This window comes from Podarcis vaucheri (assembly GCF_965113315.1).
Source record: "Podarcis vaucheri genome assembly, chromosome: 9".
Classification (NCBI taxonomy): domain Eukaryota; kingdom Metazoa; phylum Chordata; class Lepidosauria; order Squamata; family Lacertidae; genus Podarcis; species Podarcis vaucheri.
The window spans coordinates 4734022-4761586 of NC_138767.1; the positions used below are offsets into that span (position 1 = coordinate 4734022).

General features: G+C 46.0%; 1 protein-coding gene across 2 annotated transcripts in view; it reads left to right on the forward strand.

Moving 5' to 3' along the window:
• The window catches only part of ADAM33 (ADAM metallopeptidase domain 33), a 105532-nt gene that overhangs the window by 35771 nt on the left and 42196 nt on the right, over positions 1-27565 (forward strand). The window contains exons 4-5 of one of the 2 annotated variants that reach the window (XM_082236364.1): positions 13208-13286; positions 21904-21980. In XM_082236364.1, coding sequence (XP_082092490.1) covers positions 13208-13286; positions 21904-21980 — 156 coding nt within the window. The remainder of the gene's footprint in view (positions 1-13207; positions 13287-21903; positions 21981-27565) is intronic. The other variant, XM_082236365.1, reaches the window with a different exon arrangement.

Sequence of the window (27565 nt, forward strand, 5' to 3'; positions counted from 1 at the left end):
CCTCCTGACAGGTCTCTCCAGTGTCTGGTTATGATGCTTCTGGCTGCGGAAAATAGGTGGGTTATGAGTTCTTTATGGTGTAAGTGGGCATTATTGTCTTCCCATAATGCGGCGTGAAACTGTGGGATCTCCTCTCAAAGGAGGCAGAGGTTGGATGGCAGCAGTGTTTCTGAATGCCAGGGACTGGAAATCACAGGAGTGGAGTGTTGCTTTGGGGCTTGGACCATGTTTGCTGCTTTCACATAACGGGCATCTGATTGGCCACAGTGAGAACGGGACCCTGGACTAGATGGGCCATTTGGGCCTGATGCATATCATAGAATCATAGAGTTGGAAGAGACCACAAGGGCCATCGAGTCCAACCCCCTGCCAAGCAGGAAACACCATCAGAGCACTCCTGACATATGGTTCCAAACTACAAGAAAGAAGATTCCACCTAAACATTAGGAAGAACTTCCTGACAGTAAGAGCTGTTCGACAGTGGAATTTGCTGCCAAGGAGTGTGGTGGAGTCTCCTCCTTTGGAGGTCTTTAAGCAGAGGCTTGACAACCATATGTCAGGAGTGCTCTGATGGTGTTTCCTGCTTGGCAGGGGGTTGGACTCGATGGCCCTTGTGGTCTCTTCCAACTCTATGATTCTATGATTCTATGTCTTGCCAAGGCAGTTACCAGGACATAAGAGCATCGCTGGGCACTTAAAAGACGTAACAGATTACAGTGGTACCTTGGGCTACATATGCTTCAGGTTACATACGCTTCAGGTTACAGACTCAGGTAACCCAGAAATAGTGCATCGGGTTAAGAACTTTGCTTCAGGATGAGAACAGAAATCGTGCTCCGGCAGCGCGGCGGCAGCAGGAGGCCCCATTAGCTAAAGTGGTGCTTCAGGTTAAGAACAGATTCAGGTTAAGAACGGACCTCCGGAACGAATTAAGTACTTAACCCGAGGTACCACTGTAATCACTAGGGTGTGAAATGAAGAGAGACATTGCAGTTGCCTCCCCCAACCTGCTGCAAAGCCTTGATTTGCAAGATTAACCATCTGAACTGGAATCTGCCCGGAACCCGCCTTGCCACCGCCGCCCCGGATCACCTTCCCTTTTGGCCGCCAACTGCAGCCCCGTCGAAACAAACGGTTGTGAAAACATACAAAAACGGAGCTGGTTTTGATTTGTTGAGCTCACAAGGAGAGAGAGAGTTTGACAGGCTCGCTTGAGTTTCTGCCGTCGGGGCGCGGCCAGGTCCTGCAAACGGGGGAATTTGCATTCGGGGAAAAGGGGGTTCTCTTAGTGTGCCACGGCAGGGAGAGAACCAGGACCAGGTGGAACTTGAAGAAGTGGCAGTATGTGCCATTGGAAAAGAATGTGGTTTTCTCTTCTGAGGAAAGGAAGCAGCAATGAATCAACTTGTTGCTTTTCTGTGGTCAGTCTGCATCTGTGCTTTGACTATATCCATGCTAGCGGGAGCTGACAGGAGCTGTATTGCAAATCAAGGGGACCCCAGGTTAGGCCTAGAGGTTTTTTTTAAGAATGCTCCCTTTCAACACATTTTCGGATGCCGGCTCCTAAGATGAAGAACAGTGGGGCTTGCTATGGAAATCGTAACCACTGCGTGATCAAGCTCAGATGGATAGATCATCCGGTTCAAGCATGAGGGTGATAATGCCAAGGTTGCAGGTTCAAACCCCGTAGGCAGTGCCAGATTTAGGTATAAGCTAAACAAGGGACACGGGTGGCTCTGTGGGTTAAACCACAGAGCCTAGGACTTGATGATCAGAAGGTCGGCGGTTCGAATCCCCGCGACAGGGTGAGCTCCCGTTGCTCGGTCCCTGCTCCTGCCAACCTAGCAGTTCGAAAGCACGTCAAAGTGCAAGTAGATAAATAGGAAGGTAAACGGCATTTCCATGCGCTGCTCTGGTTCGCCAGAAGTGGCTTAGTCATGCTGGCCACATGACCCGGAAGCTGTACGCCGGCTCCCTCGGCCAATAAAGTGAGATGAGCGCCGCAACCCCAGAGTTGGCCATGACTGGACCTAATGGTCAGGGGTCCCTTTATCATTTTAAACAAGCTATAGCTTATGGCCCCACTCTCTTGGGGGCCCCCAAAAAATTAAAAGGAAAAAACCTGGATGTACATTTCCAAAATATAAGATAAAAAACAAACAAAATCTACATACAGCAACAGTGTTTTGTATTGTGTAGGCTCCTATGATGTAAGTAATGGGCCTCGCCTGCTCCCTAAAATATCACTGGTTTGCTCATTTCTATATATAGGGTGCCTACATTCTGCATGGACTGGTTGCATGGCAACGTGTGCAAATTGCTTTAGATACCTCTTAGGTCCATAAATTACCATATAGCATATTTTCAACACAGAAAACAGCGACAGCTTGTTGCTGACAAAGGATAGCTGGGCATATAAAGGGCCCCGTTACCTTCAGGAGCTGAGGGCCTCATCAAACCTAAATCCGGCCCTGGCTCATGGGCAACAGCTGCATTTTCCTGCATTGCGGAGGGTTGGACTAGATGATCTATAGGGTCCCTTCCAACCCCACAAATCTATGATTTTAAGATATGCAAACATCAGCAATCTTCGGAAATGTGCATAATCGATCTTCACAGTTGATAGCAAGTCATCTTCCGAGTCTGTTTGAGTAGCCAGAGGTCAGCAAACTTTTTCAGCAGGGGGCCGGTTCACTGTCACTCAGACCTTGTGGTGGGCCGGACTATATTTTTTTGGGGGGAAATGAACAAATTCCTATGCCGCACAAATAACCCAGAGATGCATTTTAAATAAAAGCACACATTCTACTCATGTAAAAGCACACTGATTCCCGGACCATCCGCGGGCCGGATTGAGAAGGCAATTGGGCCGGATCCAGCCTCTGGACCTTACTTTGCCTACCCATGGAGTAGCCCTTCTGTAAAATGGGGATAATAAAGACACAGGGCTCTGGGTGACAAGAGTTAAACAGATAGAAAGGGAGGAACCAAGTTATAAAAGAGTTTTTTTAAAAAGCATAGAGAGACAAAGAGAAGTGACTAATTACATTACAATGAGGTTTTGTTTCCATTCCTTGGCCCTCCCCAGACTTTTCTGCCTCCAGGGATGAAATTACACCCATTCCCAAATCCAAATCCAGCTGTTTGGCTTGGGCCAGCCCTGTATAGCTGCCGTTGTAGCTTTTCCTATTGGTATTGATTAATTTCTATGCTGCAAACTCAAATACATATCTGTGCGGTGTACGGAATCCTGATTAAAACCAAAAATAGCGTAACAAATAAAATCAAGCAGAAGACTTTTAACGAAACAGAAATGCAAACTCACAAAAGGGGTCATCTGACAAGGTTGTAAAAACGATAAAATCGTAAGATCTAGGTCTCCCCCCCCAAAAAATACCCCTCCCTTCTATTCAGAAAACAACAGCAACAGAGCACTCCAATTCATGTCTTCTAGGAAGTAAGAATTACTGAGTTCAATGGACCTACTCCCAGCCCCAGATGTGCCTAGGATTTCAGCCCAAGGCTGTTGCTGAGATCCCAGCCTGACCCCCCCCAACCCCCCATTAAATGCATGGGTTCTCTGACTATGTGATTAGATTTTTGGCTTTGAAATGCACCATAAAATGGCTTTTGTGTTCCAAGAACTGCAATATAAGGATTGCTGCATAAATGAAAACCCAGGAGACTTGATGGGTGGAACGAAACAAGGAACCTAAGACGAGCCTTGCTGGATCAGGCCAAAGGCCAATGTAGTCCAGGATCCGGTTCTCACGGGGGCCAATCGGATGCTCCAGTTTGGAAACCAGCAAACAGGATTCGAATACAAGAGCCCTCTCCCCGCTTTTGTGGTTTCCAGCAGCTATGTTGTCCCTCCAACAGTCAGAGGCAGTGATGCTTCTGAAGAGCAGTTTCTGGAAACCACAGGAAGGGAAAGGGGTCTTGTGTTCGAATCCTGGTTGCAGGCTTTTCACTGGGGCATCCAATTGGCCACTGCAAGAACAGGATCTTGGAGCAGATGTGCCATGGGCCTGATCCGAAGTTTCTTCTAGGCCTCCGTGGAAGCAGAGCACAGTCATCCTGGCTAGTAGCCATCGATAGCTCTCCTTTCCATGAATTTGTCCTGTCCTCTTTTAAAGGTGTCCAAACTTTGCTTGTGAAATAAAAAGAATTAAGGTCTCATCTATCTATCTATCTATCTATCTATCTATATCTATCTATCTATCTATCTATCTATCTATAAAATAAATGTTTATAAATGTACCAATCAAGTGCATACATAGATATGTGGACCACATGTCTGGAGCAGCACAGGAGGACCGCACTGAAACCACTTTGACTCCCAAACTGACCAAATGTTTTCTCTGCAAGGTCGAAGAAAATGGAAAAGCCTCCCCATTGTATTGTCTTTTTCCTTCAAAAATCCTGTCTTAAGGGTATGTCTGTGTATGAATAGGGTGAGCCTGTGACCTGGCTCAGGAACTAAGTATTTGTCACTACAAAAGACTGGCCAGGATCCCCAGGGTATCCAATCAAGTAAGCATTAACAGGTAACCTGCCAGACAGGAGATAAACAATGCACTCAGATTTCTGTTGTAGACCACCCCTTTCTGTGATGTAGGTATGATGTGTCTTGGGGTGGTCTTGGACTCCAGGGCGGGCAATTTAAAATGTCTATATAAGGGCAGGCACACCTTTGTTTGGGGTCCTCTTCCTTTCCTGCGTGTGAAGGGGGCACCCTGTTGCAACAGTTCAAGAAAGATCAGGCTTACGAGCTGCTTTGCTTCTCAATATTCTCTGGTTGGCCTCTGTTCTTTTCTCCGACCGATGGAGAACCTGCAAAGGTCTCTGTAAGGGCTCTTGTGTCCCCCATAAGGGAATAAGGGCAGATTTTCGTTTATTACGCTTGGCATGGGGAGTCTCTTATGAGAGCTTTTTTCAAAATGGCTGCTGCCGACCGTGGGCGCCAGTTCGCTCCCGGTGTTCCCTCAAATGGCTTCCCTCCATGCACCCGGGCATTTGGGTTCCTGCTTTCGTTACAGAGGGGCTGGCGGGAATTCTTTTCCCAAATCTAAGGGCGGCTTGTGCAACCTCTGCTGTTTGGGTCCTACGGGACTTAGATGGGACGAAACGTGCCAAGAGTTAAAGTAAACACATTTTCTTGAGCTGGAGTCATAATCAGACTAAACACCAGCAGTTGAGCTGGAAACACCAGCAACGCAGTTCTTGCTCACAAACATTGTGGTCAGCCTGTCCAAGCTTTTCTTTGCAAACAGGACAACCACAGCAAACAGTTTTGGCGACACAGCAAACGGCAGGTCTTAAAATCTGCAGCTCGAACGACGCAACCCTGTAATCGCAGCACCATTGCAACAAAGACCAGATGAGCAAGAACAGATTCACCATCCTTTTGCCAATTTAAATATGCAACAACAACAACAACAACAACAACAACAACAACAACAACAACAACAATATCCTGCCCATCGGCTTCCAACAAAAGATTAATAATACAACAAAACATCAAACATTAAAAGCTTCCTTAAACAGGGCTGCCTTCAAATGCCTTCTAAAAGTCAGTTAGTTGTTTATTTCCTTGACATCTGGTGGGAGGGTGTTCCACAGAGCGGGCGCCACCACTGAGAAGGCCCTCTGCCTGGTTCCCTGTAACTTCACTTCTCGCAGGGAGGGAACCACCAGAAGGCCCTCAGAGCTGGACCTCAATGTCTGGGTAGAACGATGTGGGTGGAGACGCTCCTTCAGGTATTTGTTGTTGTTTAGTTGTTTAGTCGTGTCTGACTCTTTGTGACCCCCTGGACCAGAGCACGCCAGGCACTCCTGTCTTCCACTGCCTCCCGCAGTTTGGTCAAACTCATGCTGATAGCTTCGAGAACACTGTCCCACCATCTCGTCCTCTGTCGTCCCCTTCTCCTTGCGCCCACCATCTTTCCCAACATCAGGGTCTTTTCCAGGGAGTCTTCTCTTCTCATGAGGTGGCCAAAGTCTTGGAGCCTCAGCTTCAGGATCTGTCCTTCCAGTGAGCACTCAGGGATGATTTCCTTCAGAATGGAGAGGTTGGATCTTCTTGCAGTCCATGGGACTCTCAAGAGTCTCCTCCAGCACCAGAATTCAAAAGCATCAATTCTTCGGCGATCAGCCTTCTTTATGGTCCAGCTCTCACTTCCATCCTGGACTATTATGCATAGCTTCGATCTATCTTGTGCAAAGTGCTAACAGCCCAGGAATACTGTTCAGCTTCCCAATAGAACAATTGTGCATCTCCTTCCTTTCCTTTCTCCCCGTTGGATGACTCTGCCCTGCTTGCTGCCCTTTGCAAGACCTTAGCTCTCTGTTATCTGAGAAGGAGCTGCCAAACTCACAGAGTGGTTCATCTCACAGTTTTCTTAGTTTTTGGGCTAAAACTAGACACTGATGTTTGCCCCTCCACTTTCCTCTGGGGGAACCTGCGGGGGAGTGCTGAATTGGAACAAGTGGCAGAGTGGATTGCTGTTTGTTCCGATTTAGTGTAAAGAGCGGGTTTCGTCTTTGCTCTGTCGCTTTCCCCTAGAAAACCTGCTCTTTAGCACTAAATCGGAACAAACAGCAATCCAAGGAAAACCCCTGCCGTTTGTTCCAATTCAGCACTCCACCACGGGTTCCCCCAGGGGAAAGCGGCAGAGCAAAGGCGAAACCGCTTTGACCCCGTGCTTTTCTAGGCACAGGGCAAGCAGGAATGTGGATGAAAACCTTGATTTCTGGGCTCCATTCAAAGTGCTGGCTGTGACCTCTGAAGCCTTTGGCGGACCAGGACCCCAATATTTCAAGGACTGCCTTCCCCCCCAGGAATTGACCCAGACCCTGCACTTGTCCCCTGAGGTCCTTCTCTGTGTGCCCAGAGGCTGGCAACACAAGAACAGGGCCTTTTCAGTGGTAGCTCCCTGCTTATGGAATGCTTTCCCCATAGAGGATATCTTTCCCTGTCTTTTTGGTGCAAGGGAAAAGCTCTCCTTTTTACACAGGATTTTGGCTTTTCACTTGAAGGGTGTCAGGTATTTGTGGCCTCTTTTAGAGATCTGTGTTTTGTTTGTATGGGTGTGGGGTTTCCCCCCCAACGGTTTTTATTGGATAGATTTGTTGCAATTGCTTGTGGTGTTTCAAGTGGTGCATGTTTTTGATCGCTTTTGTGAGGACTAATAATCATCATAATTTCTAGCTGAGCTTTCTAGGCCAGTTTCCAGTAACCATCAATACGAATGTTTAGAAAAAAACATTACCAGGGAGGTGAAATTAATAGCAACAAAATTCTAAGCCTAAACTTCCGTTTCCAAACCTAGCACCTTCTGATCCGAGTGAGGTCTTTGCGCAGTTTTCACGCTTGTGATCACTTCTGCCCCTCTGAAACAATTTCTGGAGGTGTTTTGGGTCTTGCCCTGCAGCCAAAGATGCTGCTCTCTCCTGGACCGCAGTGTCCTTTGGTTCCCGACAACCTCCACTCGCTGCACATTCTGGAATGTTATTTCATTTCTTTTATACATAAATGGATTTGTCGACGGGCTGGGTGGGGGGGGCGGTTTGTCACGGAGGGAGAGGCGAGGAGGAAAGCAGAGAAAAACAAACAGAGTCGAGACTCTGCTAATGCTCAAGGCGGCTGCCAGCACCCCTGCTGAAAAACCTCGCTTAGCTTGGAGCAAAGCCGAGGCAGGAAGTGTTTGGGAGATAGACTTGAGCTTGGAAAGCGTTGCCAAGCTTGGAGAGCTTGTTGCGGCTCTATCTCTCGCTCTCTCCGAAGTAGCCAGGAGACGACAAGAGAGGAAGGAGATCACAGAACCATAGAATCACAGGACCCCTAGATGACCTCTGTTTCTGAGCTTATCCCTCTGCAAGCTGGATGGGGAAGAGTGGGGGGTGCAAGCTTGCCGAAGATGCCTCAGTGATTTGGGCCGCCCCACAGCTCCCTCTTCCCACGCAAACACCCCAGAATAGGAGGCTGGTCCAGGAGGGCAGTGCCGCATCGACCTTGACTTAAACCTCTCAGTGGGTGGTTCTACCTGTCGTTGACTCTGGCGCCCCCTACTGCTGGTCTCCACTCCTCTTGCCCAAGCGGTCCAAGGCCCCGCCTATGCGCCAGGATCGCATTGCCCCAGTTCAACTCTAGATGGCGATGTTTAAGCTGCTGGGAAGGTGGTCTTCGGAGAGCCCACAACCCTGCGAAGTTGTCCATTCTGCAGTCAAGCCGTGTCGCAGAGGCAACAAGCTAACTCTCTCCCTTCCATCCCACGGACCCGATCTAAATTGCCACAAACACCCTTCTGGTTTTTGCGAAAAATATAGATGAGGAGCGCTGCATCCGAAGCTCTCCTCCCACCAACACGGCACATCTGATGCCTGCAAATTGAGACCGGGCACCCTTGAAAATCCTGCGAACCTAGCAGTTCGAAAGCATGTTAAAGTGCAAGTAGATAAATAGGTACCGCTCTGGCGGGAAGGTAAACGGCATTTCCGTACGTTGCTCTGGTTCGCCAGAAGTGACTTAGTTATGCGGGGCACATGACCCAGAAGCTGTACACTGGCTTCCTCGGCCAGTAAAGCGAGATGAGCGCCGCAACCCCAGAGTCGGTCACGACTGGACCTAATGGTCAGGGGTCCCTTTACCCTTTACCTTTATCTCCACACAGGGCCAGGAATGACCCGTACCTGAAACCCTCAGGGTAAGGCAGCTTCCTATATTACTGGGATTTCAAAGGCAGAATTGATCAGCTTTGGCTGGTGGCCCAGCTACGCCCCTATCTGGACAGGGATAGCCTAACTACTGTTGCCTATGCTCTGGTAACCTCAAGGTTAGTTTACTGCAATGCGTTATATGTAGAGCTGCCTCTGAAGACGGTTCGGAAACTTCAGCTAGTGCAGAATTCAGTGGCCAGGTTGCTCACCGGACTGCAAGATGGTTTGAGCATCTTACACCGATCCTGGTCCGACTGCACTGGCTACCAATTGGTTTCCGGGCTCAATTCAAAGTGCTGGTTTTTACCTATAGAGCCTTAAATGGCTCAGGTCTGCAATACCTCAAGGACCACCTCTTTCCATATGAACCTACCCAGACCCTGAGATCGTCTTCTGAGGTCCTCCTTCGTGTGCCTCCTCCTCAAGAGGTCTGGAGAGTGGCAACACGAGAACAGGGCCTTCTCTGCAGTGGCTCCCCATCTGTGGAATGCTCTCCCTAGGGAAGTTCACCTGGTGCTTCATTATATACCTCTAAGTGCCAGGCAAAAAGGTTCATTTTAAACCAGACCTTTGGTTGATCTTATTGACACCCAACACCCTTTTAGAATGTGGCTTTTTGTGTGTTGGGGTTATTGGGTTATTGCTTTTGGTTTGATTTTATATGTTGTGGTCTTCTTGTGAACTGCCTGAGACCTCCTGGTATAGGGCGGTGTATAAGTTGAAAGGTCCATATAGTTAAAGCTATGGTTTTCCCAGTAGTGAGGTATGGAAGTGAGAGCTGGACCATAAAGAAGGCTGATCGCCGAAGAACGGATGCTTTTGAATTCTGGTGCTGGAGGAGACTCTTGAGAGTCCCATGGACTGCAAGAAGATCAAACCTCTCCATTCTGAAGGAAATCAGCCCTGAGTGCTCACTGGAAGGACAGGTCCTGAAGCTGAGGCTCCAAGACTTTGGCCACCTCATGAGAAGAGAAGACCCCCTGGAAAAGACCCTGATGTTGGGAAAGATGGAGGGCGCAAGGAGAAGGGGACGACAGAGGACGAGATGCTGGGACAGTGTTCCTGAAGCTACCAGCATGAGTCTAACCAAACTGCGGGAGGCAGTGGAAGACAGGAGTGCCTGGCATGCTCTGGTCCATGAGGTCATGAAGAGTCGGACATGACTAAACAACTAAACAACAAAATAAGTTGAATGAATGAATAATAATAATAATACAGTGGAAGCTCGGGTTGCGAACGTGATCTGTGCAGGATGCACGTTCGCAACTGGCAGCGTCTGCAACCCACAGTGGCATGTCTGCGCATGCTCAGATTGCGATTCAGCGCTTCTGCACATGAGCAAAGTGCAATTTAGCGCTTCTGCGCATACACGACCACCAAAACCCGGAAGTAACCCATTCTGGTAAATCCAGGTTTCGGCATGTCCGTAACCCGAAAAAACGCAACCTGAAGCATCTGTAACCCGAGGTATGACTGTAATAATAATAGGTGTCTGGGGGAATCCAGGCGACTTGTCCTGGATCTTAGGGAAGTCAATTGAAAAATCACGGGTTTTTTTTGGGGGGGGATCTTCCTAAAAAAGAGCTCAGCAGCTTTTGGGGTGTCCTGGTTTTTTTACTTCTTGAAATTTGGCAGCCCTATAAGATGCTGTATGAAGAAAGACTTCGTTTGGTTTGCCCTGCCGTTATCGGCCCTGGAAGAAAAGTAAATTTTCTCTGCTCAGATTTGTAAGTCTCCTTCATGTCTTTCCCCTTGGAAGTCTTTCCTCCGGCTAAGCTGAAAAGCCCCGAACGCTTTACCCTTTCCTTGCGGAAAAGGCAGCGCCAATCCCACCCCAGTTGTCTAGGGAGCCCTCGTCGGAGAGCAAAGCCATCTTGACTTTTCCGTCTCGAAAGAGCCTGGGAAAAAAGAGCAGGCCTTGCTCTTATCTGCTGGGTCTCCCCCACCCACTGCCCGCCCCATGGCAGCCCCCCACCCCCCCAAAAAAGCTTGCAGTGAATCCCATCGCTGCCTTTTTCCCACAGCTGTCCGCCGTCTCTCAACAGCCGTGCTGGGAGGCTCAGGGAATGACATCTAGCCCAGCTTTGCCGCTGACAAATCACTTCCCGATGTTGGAGAGGATGATAAAAAGCCAGGAATGGAGACAAGAGCATTAATCAAAAGCAGAGGCCAGGATGAATTCTGAGTCTCTCCCTCCCTTGCCTGGCTCCCCACTTTCCCTTCAGATCATCAATGGTGGGAGAAAACAGGCCCTTTGGAGAGGCGCTCGTGGGATCAACTTTGCTACTTGATCTGATAAAGGGAGGCGCCGAGCCGCTGGGAATTGTGAAAGTGGCCGGAGAAAGGTTTTTTTATCCCTCTCTCATCATGCTAGATCTCATGGACATTCAGTGAATGTTGAGAAATTGAGGACAGAATAAAGGAAGTCCTTCACACAGTGTATAACTAACCTGTGGAACTCCCTGCCACAGGTTCAGGGAGGAACCCCCAAGTTCACCCAGCGAGCTTCATGGCAGTTCGAACCCTGGTCTCTCCCAGGTCCTGTTTATTTTTTTCTTTTCTATTTATTTATTTATGACATTTTTATTGTTTATTTAACATAATTGTTGCAAAATATTGCAAATACATACATATATATTTCAAATAAGCACATACACATGTAAAAGGAACAAAAGATAAAGAAAAAAGAAGAAAAACAAAGAGAAAAGAAGAAGAAGAAAAGTTGGAAGAATTTCTCCCAAGTTTATTCTAGATATATCTCAATAATAAAATTTCATTGATTGATTTCCATTGCTTACACTGCACTTCCTATATACATTTTAAGCAAGATTGTATCTGTTATTCCGTGTTTTTCCCTGTACAATCTCACACAATAAGTTTTCTATTTATTTATTACATTTGTAACCCACTGTTTTGATCTCAGGGTGAATCGCAGCGTAGTCTGACGCTCTAACCACTAAACCCCACTTCCTGCACCCAATCCTCTGCAGACCGATTCTCACAGTGAATCAGCCAAATGGTCCCATCCTGCCCACTCTGAGCAACTCCCTGTCTCCAAGTTCTGGGGCTGTGATGTCCGGAATTGCGCCACATCATCCGACGTTACTCACATCTCCTTAATCTATGAAAACCACTTAAGTCAGCTTTCCTGGGTAAAGGAATCATGCCTTAGTTATTTGAAACAAAATAAGTACCCAGGTTTTGCTTCATGAAATCATCCTCCCTCTCCATTCTTGTGCCTCCAGATGGATGGCCCTGAGTCAGGAACCCAGGGGGAAGGGCATGAGGAGTTAATCTCAGTGGTATTTTTTGGGGGGTGGGGGGAATTGTGATTCATCAGAGAGAGATCCTCTCCGACTCCCGGGTGCCTGGCTTAGCGAAGAAACTGCCACATCGCTCCATTTAAGGCAGTTCTTCAACTGACCCCTTTGGCTGTGTTTTGTGTTCTGAGTTTTGGGGTGTGGGAAGAATTTCTGGTCTCTCGAATTGAAGGAAAACGGAGCGCCTTCTCTCTTAGTGAAGGCTTCTGTTCAGAAACCTGCAAAAATCCTTTACTTAAGGCAGAGCCAAGTGGGATTTTGGGTGGGAATAAATGCCGTTTCAATGCAACCGAGGGTTCCTGTGTGGACAGCCTGTTTGCTGAGCCGTACCTGAATTTGTTTTATACGTGTGAAATATACTTGGAGTCGAGGGTGGATTTCATGCTCTTTATTCAGCTCATAGTGGTGAGGAGGAATGGAAGTTCCCCCAGAATGTCTGCTTTATATACATTATTTACATGATGGGAACCCACGTGATTGGCTAATTCCGGGATTCTCCTGTAGGCCAATCAGGTTGCGGATTCACTTCCACCTGAGCTGGATTGGGTGGCTCCTGTGGACCAATCAGACTGCTGCAATCTGGATCCTATTGTTCTAGGACCAATCAGACTGCTGCATTCTGAATCCTGTTGTTCTAGGACCAATCAGACTGCTGCATTCTGAATCCTATTGTTCTAGGACCAATCAGACTGCTGCATTCTGAATCCTGTTGTTCTAGGACCAATCAGACTGCTGCATTCTGAATCCTATTGTTCTAGGACCAATCAGACTGCTGCATTCTGGATCCTATTGTTCTAGGACCAATCAGACTGCTGCATTCTGGGTCCTATTGTTCTAGGACCAATCAGACTGCTGCATTCTGGATCCTGTTGTTCTAGGACCAATCAGACTGCAGCATTCTGGATCCTATTCAACTCAGTGCATAACAACGTGCTATTGTTTTTGCATTTGCCACGGTTTTCTTTTTATATGCCCAATGGTTTTGTACACGGTTTCTGTTGCCTTCTGTTGAAAATGCTTGGAGATGCTTCCTTATTCCTGGGTTAGGCTAGATATCTCGTGGGGTCCCAACTCTACAAATTTGAAACATGATTAATAATAAAAGGTTATGGACAGGAACTTCATCACACATATTTCATCCGAGAACTCACTCTCCCTTTCTTTCCCAGCAGGCTGTTGTCACCAGATTATACGGAAACCCATTATGAAAAGGGAGGTCAGCCCATGACCGTTTCACCAAACCTCACGGTAAGTAAGTTGTGTCAGGCTGGGGAAATTGGTGATGTTGAGATGTGCAGTGCCAGGGCAGCACTTAATTCCTTTATCAAGTGCATTGATGTGCCACCCAATGGCAGCCTTCTCTGGGTGGCTTACAAAGAATAACACATGAAACGCCGTAACATGAGCTTCGAGGAGGAGGAAACCGCCAAACTGATAGAGAAGATGATAATGATAATGATAATGATAATAATAATAATGATAATAATAATAATAATAATAATTTATTTATATCCCACCCTCCCCAGCCAAAGCCGGGCTCAGAGCGGCTAACAACAGTAAAAATAGCACAGTTTACATAAAGTCACAGTCAATTTATTGAAATACATTCTAAAATCAATTCAGAATCAAATTAACAGTAACCATTGGCAACCAGATAAAGCTAGACAGCAAGTATCAATTTAAAATGTGGGGTTTTTTGGGGGGGGTGTTGGTTATTGGGTGGTTGTTTTTATTTTGATTGTGTATTTTGTGGCTTTGTGTTTTGATTTTGTTCTGTGAACCACCCTGAGGCCCCCGGGTATAGGGCGGTATGTAAATTTAACAACAACAACAACGAGTGATAAGTAAACGAATTCCAGCATAAAACAGAGAGGCAAAACAATCTCATGCAGTGGGCACTGAATCCCAAGAGCAGGCGCCAGCAAAAATCACGATGCGAGAACCGAGAAGCCAGCCAATGCCTGTCCATCACTCCATCCTCAGAAATCAGGATGGTCCCTCCATCTCAGTGCTTGGTGAAAAGGGTTTAGTTGTGAAGATACAGAAACCCCAGGCTGGAGCAAATTAAGAGATTGCTTTGGAATGACTAATCCTGGGGACTTCCGGTTCGGCGCCAGCGCTAATGGCTGCTCTCTCTCCGAGCTCCGGAGAGAGGACGGCTCTGCGAGTTCGGGTCTGACCCGCTTCGGCAAGCGGGGGACCCCTAAAATCACAGGAACGGATCCTGTGAACAAGGAGATTCGGTGGGCACCCGAAGCGCCCCCTCTTTACCGCAGAAAGAGCCTTTTTAAAGGCTCCGGAACGACAACGGGGGAGCGCGGTGCTGAGAATCGCTACCCAGCCCGCAGAGTGAAGCCGCGTCGCCATTGGTGGAGAGCGCCGATTCCCTTCCTGAATAATCTGGACAAAAAAAGACCCGTGAGTAAGACTGAACCTCTATTCGAATTAAAACTACCTGAAATTAGGCTGAAAACGGGAAAGGCAAAAATTAAGGAAGTCTGCCTTCCCCCGACTGCATGATAATCAAAGCAACGAAAGTTACTAAGCTGCATCCGTAAGGGAAAATCGTTTTTAAATGCTTGAACCCGACATTTGGACTTTGACTATCCCCTCCAGCTTGCAGGGCAGAGGGGAGGAAAAAGTGACTTTATAAGCTGCATGACTAATTTAAAGGAAAAGGAAACTTTCTGCAGCCTCCAACCTGGTACGAACTGCTCATAAAACAAAGGAACACTGAACTGACTTCAGATTCCTGTGAAAGTAACAAAGTGGAAGCTTTATTGTTTATTTGTTACAAAGTTTTGGGACTTTGTGGATACATTATATCAGGGAAGGCTGGGACTCTATTTACTGGGAAAGTGTTGCATTATACTTATAGAAGCCTCCTGATAAATTTGCTTTTTAACACTCTTTATTTCGGTTTGCGGACATTCTGATTTGCTCCCTCTAGAGGGTAAACTAAAAGTTGCTACGCTTTGGGACAGTGGAATTTTCTTAGGAGAAGGCTCTTGTGGGAAACGACCTTGGGATATGAGTGGCCCAGCAGACGAGATAAGCACGAGAGCCAAGACAAGGCAATATCAACAACAGCTGCAGCAACACAAGAAAAGAGGCTCGATCTCAGGAATAACTTCTACAGTGACAACAGGACAAGAAAGAGGTACAGCAGTCTCCATGGATGCAGTATCGCAAGCCCTTCTTAAGATAAATCAATCCCTGGAGAATTTAACAAAGCAAACGGCAGAGAACACTAAGAAATTGACAGAGAACTCACAGAAATTGACAGACTTGACAGCAAGACTTGATTTGAATACAGAATCTATAAATAAGCTTACGCAAGAGAACTCTGCCACACGTCAAATTGCGGAGGAAGCCAGAACTATTGCTGGAGAGACTCAGGAAAAATTAGAACCGATTGCCAGGAAGGTCTATGACCACGATGCAACTCTGGCACTGTGGGAACTACAAAGAAAAGAAAGGAATCTGAAATTACGATCAATTCCAGAGGACGAAGGAGACAATCTCACGGACTTTTTAACGAAGGAGTTTGCTGATGCTTGGGAAGACTTAGAGGAAGACGAAATCAAAATCACAACGGCATTCAGACTGGGCAGAAGACAGAATAGAAAGGTACCGAGAGACTGCTTGATCACCTTGAGATCGAAGGAGGAAAGAGACAAAATATTAAGACTGCATTTCGAAAAGGCCTTACAAATTGGGAATTCACCGATACAGATCTTTAAAGATATCCCTAAACATATTCTGGACTTGAGAGCTTCTTATAAGGACCTGGTTTACTTGCTCAAGAAGAACAACATTCGTTTTAGGTGGGAATTTCCACAGGGACTGTCCTTTGACTATAGGGGGAAGAAGGTGAAAATAAAGACGACACAGGATAAAGACAGCTTCCTGCATAAAAATCAAGAAGATCTACAGAAAGGAACTGTAGACCCAATTGCTGAGCAAAGGAGTGTAATAGATATCTTGAACCTCTCATTTGGACAGAACCTTCCACCACCAACAGAGGAGGAACAACAATTGGGAGCAGTTGGAGGAATACCAGAAAAATAACAAGATGGCCCTGCAATTCCTTAGCTGGAATTGTAATGGGATGAACATGCCTTTGAAGAGACGACAAGTATTCCACATTTTGTACAGAGAACAACTGGACGTGATTTGTCTACAGGAAACTCACATAACCAGAGCCCACAGGAGACTGCTTATGAATAAAAAATTGGGACAAGAATTTATCTCGTCGGACAAAGTGAAAAAAAGAGGAGTTGTGATTTATGTAAAAGAGAAGTGGGCCCCAAAAATGATTTTTAAAGATGAAGAAGGAAGATATTTAGCGGTGGAGATTCAAGCACAAGGAGAAAAATTTTTGATAATTGGGATTTATGCACCAAATGAAGGTAAAGCAGAATTCTTCAAAAAACTTCATGAAACCCTGATGGACTATTTGGAATATAACATGATAATCATGGGAGATATGAATGGTGTAGTTTCTACAAACATGGACAAGACACAAAGACTGATACTCACTAAAGAAGGGAGACTCCCGAAGACTTTTTTTGAAATGACTGAAAATATGGACTTAATAGACATTTGGAGAACAAGGAACCCTCTTGAAAGAGAGGGAACCTTTTTCTCCCAAGCAAAGATGACCTGGACCAGAATCGACCAAATCTGGATTACTAGTGGAATGGCTCCGAAGATTAAGAAGGTAGAAATCTGCCCAAAAACCTGCTCCGACCATAACGCCGTGAAGATGGAAATGAAACTTACAACAACTGGTCAGTTTAGATGGAGAATGAATGACACCCTGTTTCGAGATAGAGAGTTCCACTTGAAGGCCCAAAAAACCTTAAAGGACTATTTTGAAATCAATCTAAGGGGCGATGTGGAAAGAAGAGTGATCTGGGACGCAAGTAAAGCTGTGATGCGAGGGTTTTTGATTCAACAAAACTCAATAAAGAAGAGAAAGCAGAAGGAGAAAAGAGAAAAAATTTTGGAAAAGATAAAAGAAGGAGAGAAAAAATTAAGGTCAAAACCAAAGTCCCAGGAGATTTTGAGGGAGATTAAATTGTATCAAACACAATATATGGAATTGATGAACCAAGAGATAGAGTGGAAAATAAAGCAAATGAGACAAAAGACATTTGAGTCGGCAGACAAATGTGGCAAACTCTTGGCATGGCAACTCAAGAAAAGACAGAAATTAAATACAGTTTCAAGTTTGGAAGTGGATGGAAGGATCATATCTAAACCAAATGAGATAAGAAACTGTTTTGTGAGTTATTTCAAAAAACTTTATTCCCAAGGATTACAAAATGAAGAAGACATAGATAAATTCCTCAATAAACATGGATTACAAAAAATCTCTCCTCAAAGTAAGGTGGATCTAAACCAGAGAATAACAGAACAAGAGATAGAGGGTGCCATTCAGGACATGCAATTGGGCAAATCTCCAGGGCCAGATGGACTGACTTCCAGATATTACAAATCGTTAAAGGAATGGTTGATACAACCGTTAAAGGATGTCTGTAATGAGATCTTAGAGGGAAAAAAGGCACCTGAATCGTGGAAAGAAGCATATATTTCACTCATACCAAAGACAGAGACTGAAAAGACTCAATTGAAGAACTACCGCCCAATCTCGTTACTCAATGTGGATTACAAAATTTTTGCAGACATTTTAGCAAAAAGATTTAAAAGAGTATTGATGGAAAAGATTCATAGAGACCAAGCAGGCTTTCTCCCAAAGAGACACCTCTCAGACAATGTTAGGAATATAATAGACATTTTGGAAAAGTTAGAGGTGAACATAAATACTAAAGCAGTTTTGATATTTGTGGATGCGGAGAAAGCCTTTGACAACATTTCTTGGAGTTTTATGAAAAAGAACCTTCATGGGATGGGGGTAGGACAAGGTTTTGAGAATGGTATGGGTGCAATATATTCCGAACAAAAAGCTAAGTTGATTGTAAACAATGTAATAACTGAGGAACTTAAGATAGAAAAAGGAACACGACAGGGGTGCCCAATTTCCCCATTGCTTTTTATTTCGGTCCTGGAGGTGTTGCTGAACATGATTAGAGAGGACCAGCAAGTTAAAGGTGTACAGGTCGGAGCAAAACATTACAAGTTAAGGGCTTTCGCAGATGACTTAGTTCTGACTTTACAAGAGCCATACACTAGCACGAAAAAGGTGTTGGAGATAATTCAACAATTTGGCCAGGTAGCTGGATTTAAATTGAATAAACAAAAAACTAAAGTCTTAGGGAAAAACCTGACAGATATGGAGAAGAATAAGTTTCAAGAAGAGACGGGTTTGATGGTGGTTAAGAAGGTGAAATACCTAGGGGTTAATTTAACATCTAAAAATTTGAATTTATATAAGGACAATTATGAAAAATGTTGGTTAGAAATTAAAAAAGACTTAGAAATATGGTCAAATTTGAGATTATCAATGTTAGGCCGAATTGCAGTAATTAAGATGAATGTATTGCCTAGAATGTTATTTTTGTTTCAAACTTTGCAGATTATTGACAAGATGGACTGTTTCAAGAGGTGGCAGAAAGATATTGCGAAATTTGTCTGGCAGGGCAAAAAGCCCAGAATAAAATATAAAATATTAACAGATGCAAGAGAAAGAGGGGGATTTGCCCTGCCGGACTTAAAATTGTACTATGAGGCAGCAGCATTCTGCTGGCTGAAAGAGTGGATGCTCCTCGAGAATACAGATATCTTGGACTTAGAAGGTTTCAATAACGCATTCGGTTGGCATGCATATTTATGGTATGACAAAATCAAAGTGCATAGTGCCTTTAAAAATCACATTGTAAGGAAAGCGTTGTTCAATGTTTGGATGAGATATAAAGACCTGTTGGAAAACAAAACCCCTAGATGGTTGTCACCCTTAGAGGCGAAGGCCCATAAGAAAGTTAATATGGAGGTCGGATGGCCAAAGTATTGTGAGATTTTAGAACAGGATGGAGAGAAACTGAAATTAAAGAGCCATGAAAAACTAAAACCCAAAGTACAAGATTGGCTCCACTATTATCAAATAACGGAGGTTTTTAAACAAGACAGGAAAATTGGCTTCCAGGTGGAAAAATCAAAACTCGAGACAGAATTGCTAGAACCCAATACTAAGAATTTGTCAAGAATGTATAACTTGCTGTTGAAATGGAACACACAAGATGAAATAGTTAAATCAGCTATGATTAAGTGGGCACAGGACATTGGTCATAATATTATGTCTGCTGACTGGGAAAGGTTGTGGAACACCGGAATTAAATTTACGGCATGTAGTGCCTTAAAGGAAAATGTGATGAAAATGGTATACAGGTGGTACATGACCCCAGTTAAGCTAGCAAAAATTTACCATTTGCCTGACAATAAATGCTGGAAATGTAAGGAAACTGAAGGTACTTTTTATCATCTTTGGTGGACATGCCCGAAGATTAAGGTCTTCTGGGAGATGATATATAATGAAATGAAAAAGGTATTTAAATATACCTTTCTTAAGAAACCAGAGGCCTTTCTCTTGGGCATTGTCGGCCAATTGGTGCAAAAAAAGGATAGAACTTTCTTTATGTACGCAACAACAGCAGCAAGAATACTGATCGCAAAGTATTGGAAGACACAAGATCTACCCACCGTGGAAGAATGGCAGATGAAAGTGATTGACTATATGACATTGGCGGAAATGACGAGCAGAATTCGAGACCAGGGAAAGGAGACTGCGGAAGAAGATTGGAAGAAATTCAAGATTTATCTTAAGGACTACTATAAACTTGATGAAGTTTAGAATGTCGAGATTCTATAGAGAGAAAGGGTTGCAGTAATATAAGATTAGAATAAGAAAGGACTATGACGAATTAGAGTTGGAAAAAACATTTATAAGTTGCTATAAAATTTGGACATGAGGATGCAGAAAGGGGAGGTATGGGGAAGTCCGAGGAAAGAAGTTTATGAAATGACATTATGAAATTATACTTGTTTGTTTGTTTGTTTTCTTTTTTGTGTTTGTCTGTTATAAAAACTTTTGTAAAACTAATAAAAAATATTATAAAAAAAAAAGGAATGACTAATCCTGCAAACCAATCATAATTTTTTCACGACCACTTAACATGGCTTAGTTGGCCCTTAATTGGCTCATTGCGATCATTTATTGATTTTCAAAGCTCTGTAAGAATACACAGTGTCCTGAAGCACGGCCTAATGGCATGATTTCGGGAACTGGGGTTGGTAACGGGCTGGACAAGGGCCAATAGAGCCTGATAAAGACAGCTGTTGGTAAGTCCTGGGAAATATGGATGGGAAAGAGTGTGTGTCCTGTTTTGCATGCCCGCTGGATGACAAGTTCACAGTCTAGAGCCGATATTTTCAACCTTGGGTCCTCAGATGTTGTTGGATTACAGCTCCTGTTGTTCCTCGCTAGTAGGACCAATGCTCAGACATGATGGGAGTTGTAGTCCAACAACACCTGGGGAGTGGTTGGGGCTGATGGCAGTTGTAGTCCAAAACATCCAGTGGGCACCAGGTTGGCAAAGGATGCCCTGCAGAAACTAGTATTCATCACCATCATCAAATCTTAATTGGCATCATTTACAAACATTCAGAATAAATAGGTCGGTGCAATCTTATCGCCGTTTCAATAATACAGTCATTTGCTAAAAGGGAAGAAAATGAGGCAAGCAATTTCACTTCTGTGGGTCTCCAGCAAGGGCAGGATCCTGTAGTGTATTTCGGCGGCAAAAAAATCAAATAGAGGAACTTAGCTACTGTCTTGGTGGGCTCCTGGTCTCTCCCCTGTAATAGGAAGGATATAACCTCTGTCTCTGGTTTCCATATTGGGATACAGAGATGGTCTAGAAATTGTTGGGGAGATCATAATACGTTTTACATTTAAAGGCCCTGTGAGCTAGAGTTTCCACCAGGTGAGCATCGCATGGGCAGTTCCTATCTCCTTCTGCCATCCCCGCAAACCTACCCCAAAGGAGGTTAGAAGGATTAGAATTGAACCTAGCCAGCGAAAAAGCCCTTCTTTCTTGCGGGTTAAACAAAAATTGTAGATAATTTGGGTTAAATCCCTGCGCCCAAGGGAGTTGAAAATAAAGAAGGGAACATATTTTTTTCCACTACTGAGATTAGTTTGGAAAAGCCACAGCACCCAGGAGATCCTCTGAAAGCCCAAGTTGCCGTAACTTTGTGCAAAACAGTTGTAGCCCTGGGGAAGGGAAGGAGTCGGGCGGAACTTTGCTAAGGAAAGTATCTTTGTCAGCTGAAAAACAAATGTTTAGCCAACATAAAAGAAAACTCGTTCAGGCAACTGTCTCTGGCTTATGTTGGCCTCCCTCTAAACACAGGGCTGCGTAAGATACGCAGCATATCTTACAGCAAAAATCTTAAAGAGAAGGGCTGCCTGCACTTTCTTGATTGAAATTCCGTAGTGCAGTTGAGCTCTAACTTTAGCATAAAAACCTAACTCTAGCATTAAAAACAATAAATTTCTTTTAACAATCACAATTTGCACTTTCCTAAACGATGCACAAAGCAAACCACAGTCACCCTTCAGCGTTCTCTCAGTTTTGCAATGGGTACTCAAATGTATATTCTAGAGTTAGGTTTGCACTAGAGTAAAGGGGGGTTGGGATAAAATTTAGACTGATAATAATGATTTTTAAAAAAAAAATCCATGATGGAATTTTGCTGCTTTTCAAAATCCGAAATCTCGACACCCTGGCCGGTTTCAGTTCATCTGACCGCCTCTCAGATTTGCGTATAAAATCCGCACACTTTTCCCTGCAGAAAACTACCAACCTAACCCACAGTTCCAATCTGTTCCCTCTGATTCCAGGAACACTGCTACTACCATGGCCACGTCCGAGGGTTCGAGGGCTCCTGGGTGGTCCTCAGTACCTGCTCTGGAATCAGGTAAGAAAGGTGATGCAGGGAGACTGGGTTCTAATAGCCACTGGTCCTCCCTGCGAGGACGGCCGTCCTTTTGCACCTTCTGATATACCTAAATCCTTCTGGGCGACTTGGACAGAGCTTCCTTCCTCTTCCATCATATCAGTCTTGGAATTGACCAGCGATTGTGTCTAGCGTTTATCCGGAATCTTTGGCCCGGCTGAATTTTGTTTGTCTCTTGGCATGAAAATGGCCCCTGAAGATTGTACAGTGGTGCCCCACAAGACGAATGCCTCGCAAGACGGAAAACTCGCTAGACGAAAGAGTTTTCCATTTTGGAGGTGCTTCGCAAAACGAATCTCCTATGGGCTTGCTTCGCAAGACGAAAATGTCTTGCGAGTTCCTGCGGGTTTTTTCCCATTTCCCCCCCTTTTTCTAAGCCGCTAATCCGCTTATCAGCTGATCCGATAAGCTGCTAAAAGCTGCTAAAAGCCGCTACTAGCGCTAATAGCGCTAATCCGCTAATCCGTCAATGGGCTTGCTTCGCAAGACAAAAAAACTGCTACACGAAGAGAATCACAGAATGGATTCTTTTCATCTTGCGAGGCACCACTGTATTCATTTTTCTGGGGGGTGAGCGATTTAAAGACTTCTTAGTCGTGGTGGTTTTGCCTTAAAATATCATAGAATTGTGGAGTTGGGACCCTGAGGGTCATCCAGTCCAACCCCCCCTGCAGGAGGAATATGCAGCTGTTCCATGCGGGAATCGAACCTGCAACCTGGGCACTCTAATTAACAATATCGCCATGTATTTATTAATTACATTTATAGCTCACTTTTTCCTCCGAGGAGCCCAAGGTGGCGTGCATGGTTCTCCCTCTCCTCGCTTTAATCTCCACACAGCAGCCCTGTGAGGTAGCTTAGGCTGAGAGGCAGTGACCAGCCCTTGAGGTCACACCCGGTGAGCTTCGTGGCTCTACAGGGATTCAAACCCTGGTCTCTTCCAGGTCTTCGGCTGACACATAGAATTCTAGAACTATAAGAGTTGGAAGGGACACCAAGGGTCATCTAGTCCAACCCCCTGCAGTGGACTCTAACCACTACACCACACTGCCCATTCCCCTCGCTGCTATGTATACCCGAAGGAGTGTCTCCACTCCCATTGTGCTGCCCTGACACTGAGGTCCAGCTCCGAGGGCCTTCTTTCTGGCGGTTCCCTCATTGCGAGAAGCCAAGTTATAGGGAACCAGGCAGAGGGCCTTCTCGGTGGTGGCGCCTGCCCTGTGGAACACCCTCCCACCAGATGTCAAGGAAATAAACAACTATCTGACATTTAGTAGACACCTGAAGGCAGCCCAGTTCAGGGAAGTTTTTAATGTGTGACATTTTAATGTATTTTTAATCTTTGTTGGAAGCCCCCCAAGTAGCTGGGGAAACCCAGCCAGATGGGCGGGGTACAAATAATAAATTACTATTACTTACTACTATGTAAAAAAATCACCCCTCACACAAACTTTTTCAATAGCTAAGTCCCAGCACCAAATTACATAGGGTGTAAGAGTTGGATCTTTGGTTTGGTCATCTGTTTACCTTTGGAATTCCCTTCTGCGACATATCAGGCAGACGCCATCTCCTATCTTTCTAATGATTATTTCAGACCTTCCTTCTTTTCCCAGCAAGCAGACACTTTGAATCTGCTCTGTATCTGCACTGGAGGAAACCGTGTTTCTGTACGTTTTCATTGTATCGTTAAATCGCTTTGGGGTGTTTTATGGGAAGTGATTTGTGAAATAAGGGTGTAAACCATTTCCCTTCCAAACTGGCCCCAAAGGGTGGGGGTATGTGTTTGGATCCTGGCTGGTTTGGGGGAAATCCCGCTGTGACTTTCCCCCTTGCCTGAACCCCAAACCTTGGGATGGAGGAATGAAATGACCTCAAATGGCTTTTGATAAGGGTATTTGGAATGTTATCTGGAGAAGAATAGGATTAGGCCCAAGGCTATCAGGCAATTCAACCTTATCTCATGAAAGCCAGTTGAACAGCCGCACAGAGTCATTCTGTCCCAGAAATGGAGAAGGGTTGTTTTTTTTGTCCTCTTGCTATTTCCTTCACCCTCGGAAGTGCAAGCTCAAAGGCAGCCCCGTGGGAGAGGGCCTTCTCTGTGGTGGCCCCTGACCTGCAGAACTGCTTTCAACAGGAGAAAGGAGGAACTACCTGGCACCTTCATTGCATAGCTTCTGGAGGATGCTGAAGACTCACCCCTTTGCCCTGGCTCGCCTTGTTTTTAGGACTGCAAGTCATTTTGAATTCCTTCCAACTGATAAATAAACAAGCAACTTTTTACCCCCCCCCCCCCCCGGTGGGATGCATTCCCATTCCAGGGTGGTGGAAATCCGGTGGTGGGCGTGGCCAGACACAAAAGTGGGCGGAGCAATCGGTGCGTCTCCTCCCTCCGTCCAGCAGGCTATGATTCCAGGCCACATATAATTGCAGAACTGGAAGGGACCCCCCTGGGATATCTAGTCTGACCCCCCTGCGCTTATTTATTTATTTATTTATTTACTTGTTGAACTTGTAAACCGCCCTTCCTCTGAAGATGCCGGGGCGGTTTGCAGCAGAAAATTACAAAAAGGGGAATACAAAATGCGCACTAAAACACAAAGCCACGAAACCACAAAGACCTCTCCATCCTCCATCCGGGAAAACGTAGTCCGAGGTCTCTGTGGCGCAGTGGGTCAGGGTGTCTGGCTGTTAACCAGAAGGTTGGTGGTTCGAGTCGACCCAGGGATGGCTGTGGGCATGACCCCTGCATCATCATCATCATCATCATCATTATTATTATTATTATCACTCCCAACCCCACAGTTCCTTTCACAAGAAAGGAGATTCCAACTGAATATCAGGAAGAACCGCGAGAGCTGTTTGACAGGGGAACGGTCCTTCTCGGGAGACTGAGGGCTCTCCTTCCTTAGAGGTTTCGAAGCACAGTTTGGTTGGCCACCCGTCATGGGAGCTCGAGCCGAGATCCCTGCATTTCAAGGGGGTTGGGCTGGATGATCCCTGGGGGCCCCTTGCAACTCCACAACTCCAGGATTCTGTGACTCAAAATAACTCCTGGGCCTGAGCAGCATCTTGAGGAATGCCGGCGGGTGAGGTCATCTCTCAGCTATGCGCACACGCTCTCTCACACATACACAAAACTCGTTCTGGAGTCAGGATGTCAGCGGACACTCAGATGACCCGCGCTAGCTGCCCTGTGTCCTCCTTGCTGGAGGCTGCGGCTGAACTGGGAGGGTGGTCTAATCTCTTGCAGATCCCATTTCTTGCATCCTGCAAGGATCCCTCTGTTCCCCCCGGGGAAGGGCTACAGCTCAGCAGCAGAGACCCTGCTTTTCCTGCAGAAGGTCTTGGGTTCGATTCCTGCTGCTAGCATCTCCAAACAGGGCTGGGAGAGCAGCCACAAGTCAGTGTAGATGATACTGAGCCAAATGGACTCAATGGTCTGGCTCACTATAAGGCCCAGTCTTGTGTCCTGTCTGTCTGTCTGTCTGTCTGTCTGTCCTTTCTTCAATCATAGAATTGTAGACCTGGAAAGAGATACTGGGAATCATCTAGTATCTGCAATATGCCTGCAATATGCCGGAATATTCCGCTGTCCCATTCCGGGATTGAACCTGCAGCCAGTTCCTGCGCTTCTTCTCCAGCTGCATTGCAAATTGTTGCAAAGCTCCCTGATTTCCACAAGCCCCTTCTTATTTCTAAATGTTTAGAAAACGCCTGAAATTCTTTAGATCAGTGTTGGCCAAACTTGGCCCTCCAGCTGTTTTGGGACTACACCTCCCATGGTCCCTAGCTAACAGGACCAGTGGTCGGAGATGATGGGAATCGTAGTCCCAAAACAGCAGGAGACCCAAGTTTGGCCGACACTGCTTAAGATTTATCCCCTAGCAAAAACACAATCTGGGTTATTTTTGTCTGTTTCCCCACCCCAACGGGGGTTGGTCTGTCTGTCTGTCTGTCTACCATGTTGTAGGATTGGGGTTTCCAAAGGGTGCCTGGTCTCAATTTGCAGGCGTCAGGTGTGCCATGTTGGTGGGAGGAGAGCTTCGGATGCAGCGCTCCTCATCTATTTTTCTTTCTCAAAAACCAGAAAGGTGTTTGTGGCGATTTAAATCGGGTCCGTGGGATGGAAGGGAGTGGGTTAGCTTGTTGCCTCTGTGACACTGCTTGACTGTGGAATGGACAACCTCGCAGGGTTGTGGGCTCTCCAAAGCCCACCTTCCCAGCAGCTTAAACATCGCCATCTAGAGTTGAACTGGGGCAATGCGATCCTGGCGCATAGGCGGGGCCTGGGGCTCATTGAGACCGGTTGGGCAAGAGGCATGGAGACCAGCAGTAGGGGGCGCCAGAGGCAACGACAGGTAGAGCCACCCACTGAGAGGTTTAAGTCAAGGTCGATGCGGCACTGCCCTCCTGGACCAGCCTCCTATTCTGGGGTGTTTGCGTGGGAAGAGGGAGCTGTGGGGAGAACCAAATCTCTGAGGTATCTTCGGCAAGCTTTCACCACATGCCCATTCCCGTCCGGCTTACAGAGTGGTAAACTCAGGCCAGCCACAACAGAAGCACAGACATTCCTTTCCCCTGGAGTAATTGTGGAAAGCCAGAACAACATAGTTCGGGGGAAACAAAGTTTTAGGACTGGAATGTGCAGGCTGGGTGAATGTATTCATCATTTGCTTTGTCTTGACCTCTCTCCCTGCCGCCTGCCTCGCAGAAACACCAGCCCTGGCTCTGTGTGGCTCACAACAGCCCTGCAAGGTGGACTTGGCTGAGATGTGGGGACTGGGCAGCATCTTTTGCATTCAGCTTCATGGCTGAGTTGAGCGTTTGGTCCTGAGTCTCCCCGTGTTTGAGTCCCGTTCTTTAGTCTTGTCTCCTGCCATCTCGCCCACCAAAATTCCGAGCCACGCAGGGTCTGTTTTGCAGTGGCGAAAGCTCCAGGTTCATGGGCATCTGTGGTTTAAAAATGCAGGTGAGCTTGCAGGCGGTGGAGAAACGATTGCTTGTGGAGTGTCTGGAGGCGGTTGGAGGATGGAAGGCGGCTAACAGATTGAGGTTGAATCCTGACAAGACAGAAGTACTGTTTTGGGGGGACAGGGTAGGTGGGTGTGGGGGACTCCCTGGTCCTGAATGGGGTAATTGTGCCCCTGAAGGACCAGGTGCGACCCTGTCACGGGGATTCGAACCGCCGACCTTCTAATCAGCAAGTCCTAGGCTCTGTGGTTTAACCCACAGCGTCACCCGCGTCCCTTATATACAGTGGAACCTTGGGTTAAGGACTTAATTCGTTCTGGAGGTCTATTCTTAACCTGAAACTGTTCTTAACCTGAAGCACCACTTTAGCTAATGGGGCCTCCAGCTGCTGCTGTGCCGCCGGACACAATTTCTGTTCTCATCCTGAAGCAAAGTTCTTAACCCGAGGTACTATTTCTGGGTTAGCGGAGTCTGTAACCTGAAGTGTCGGTAACCAAAAGTACCACGGTATAAAGTCATAGAATCATAGAGTCATAGAATCATAGAGTTGGAAGAGACCACAAGGGCCATCGAGT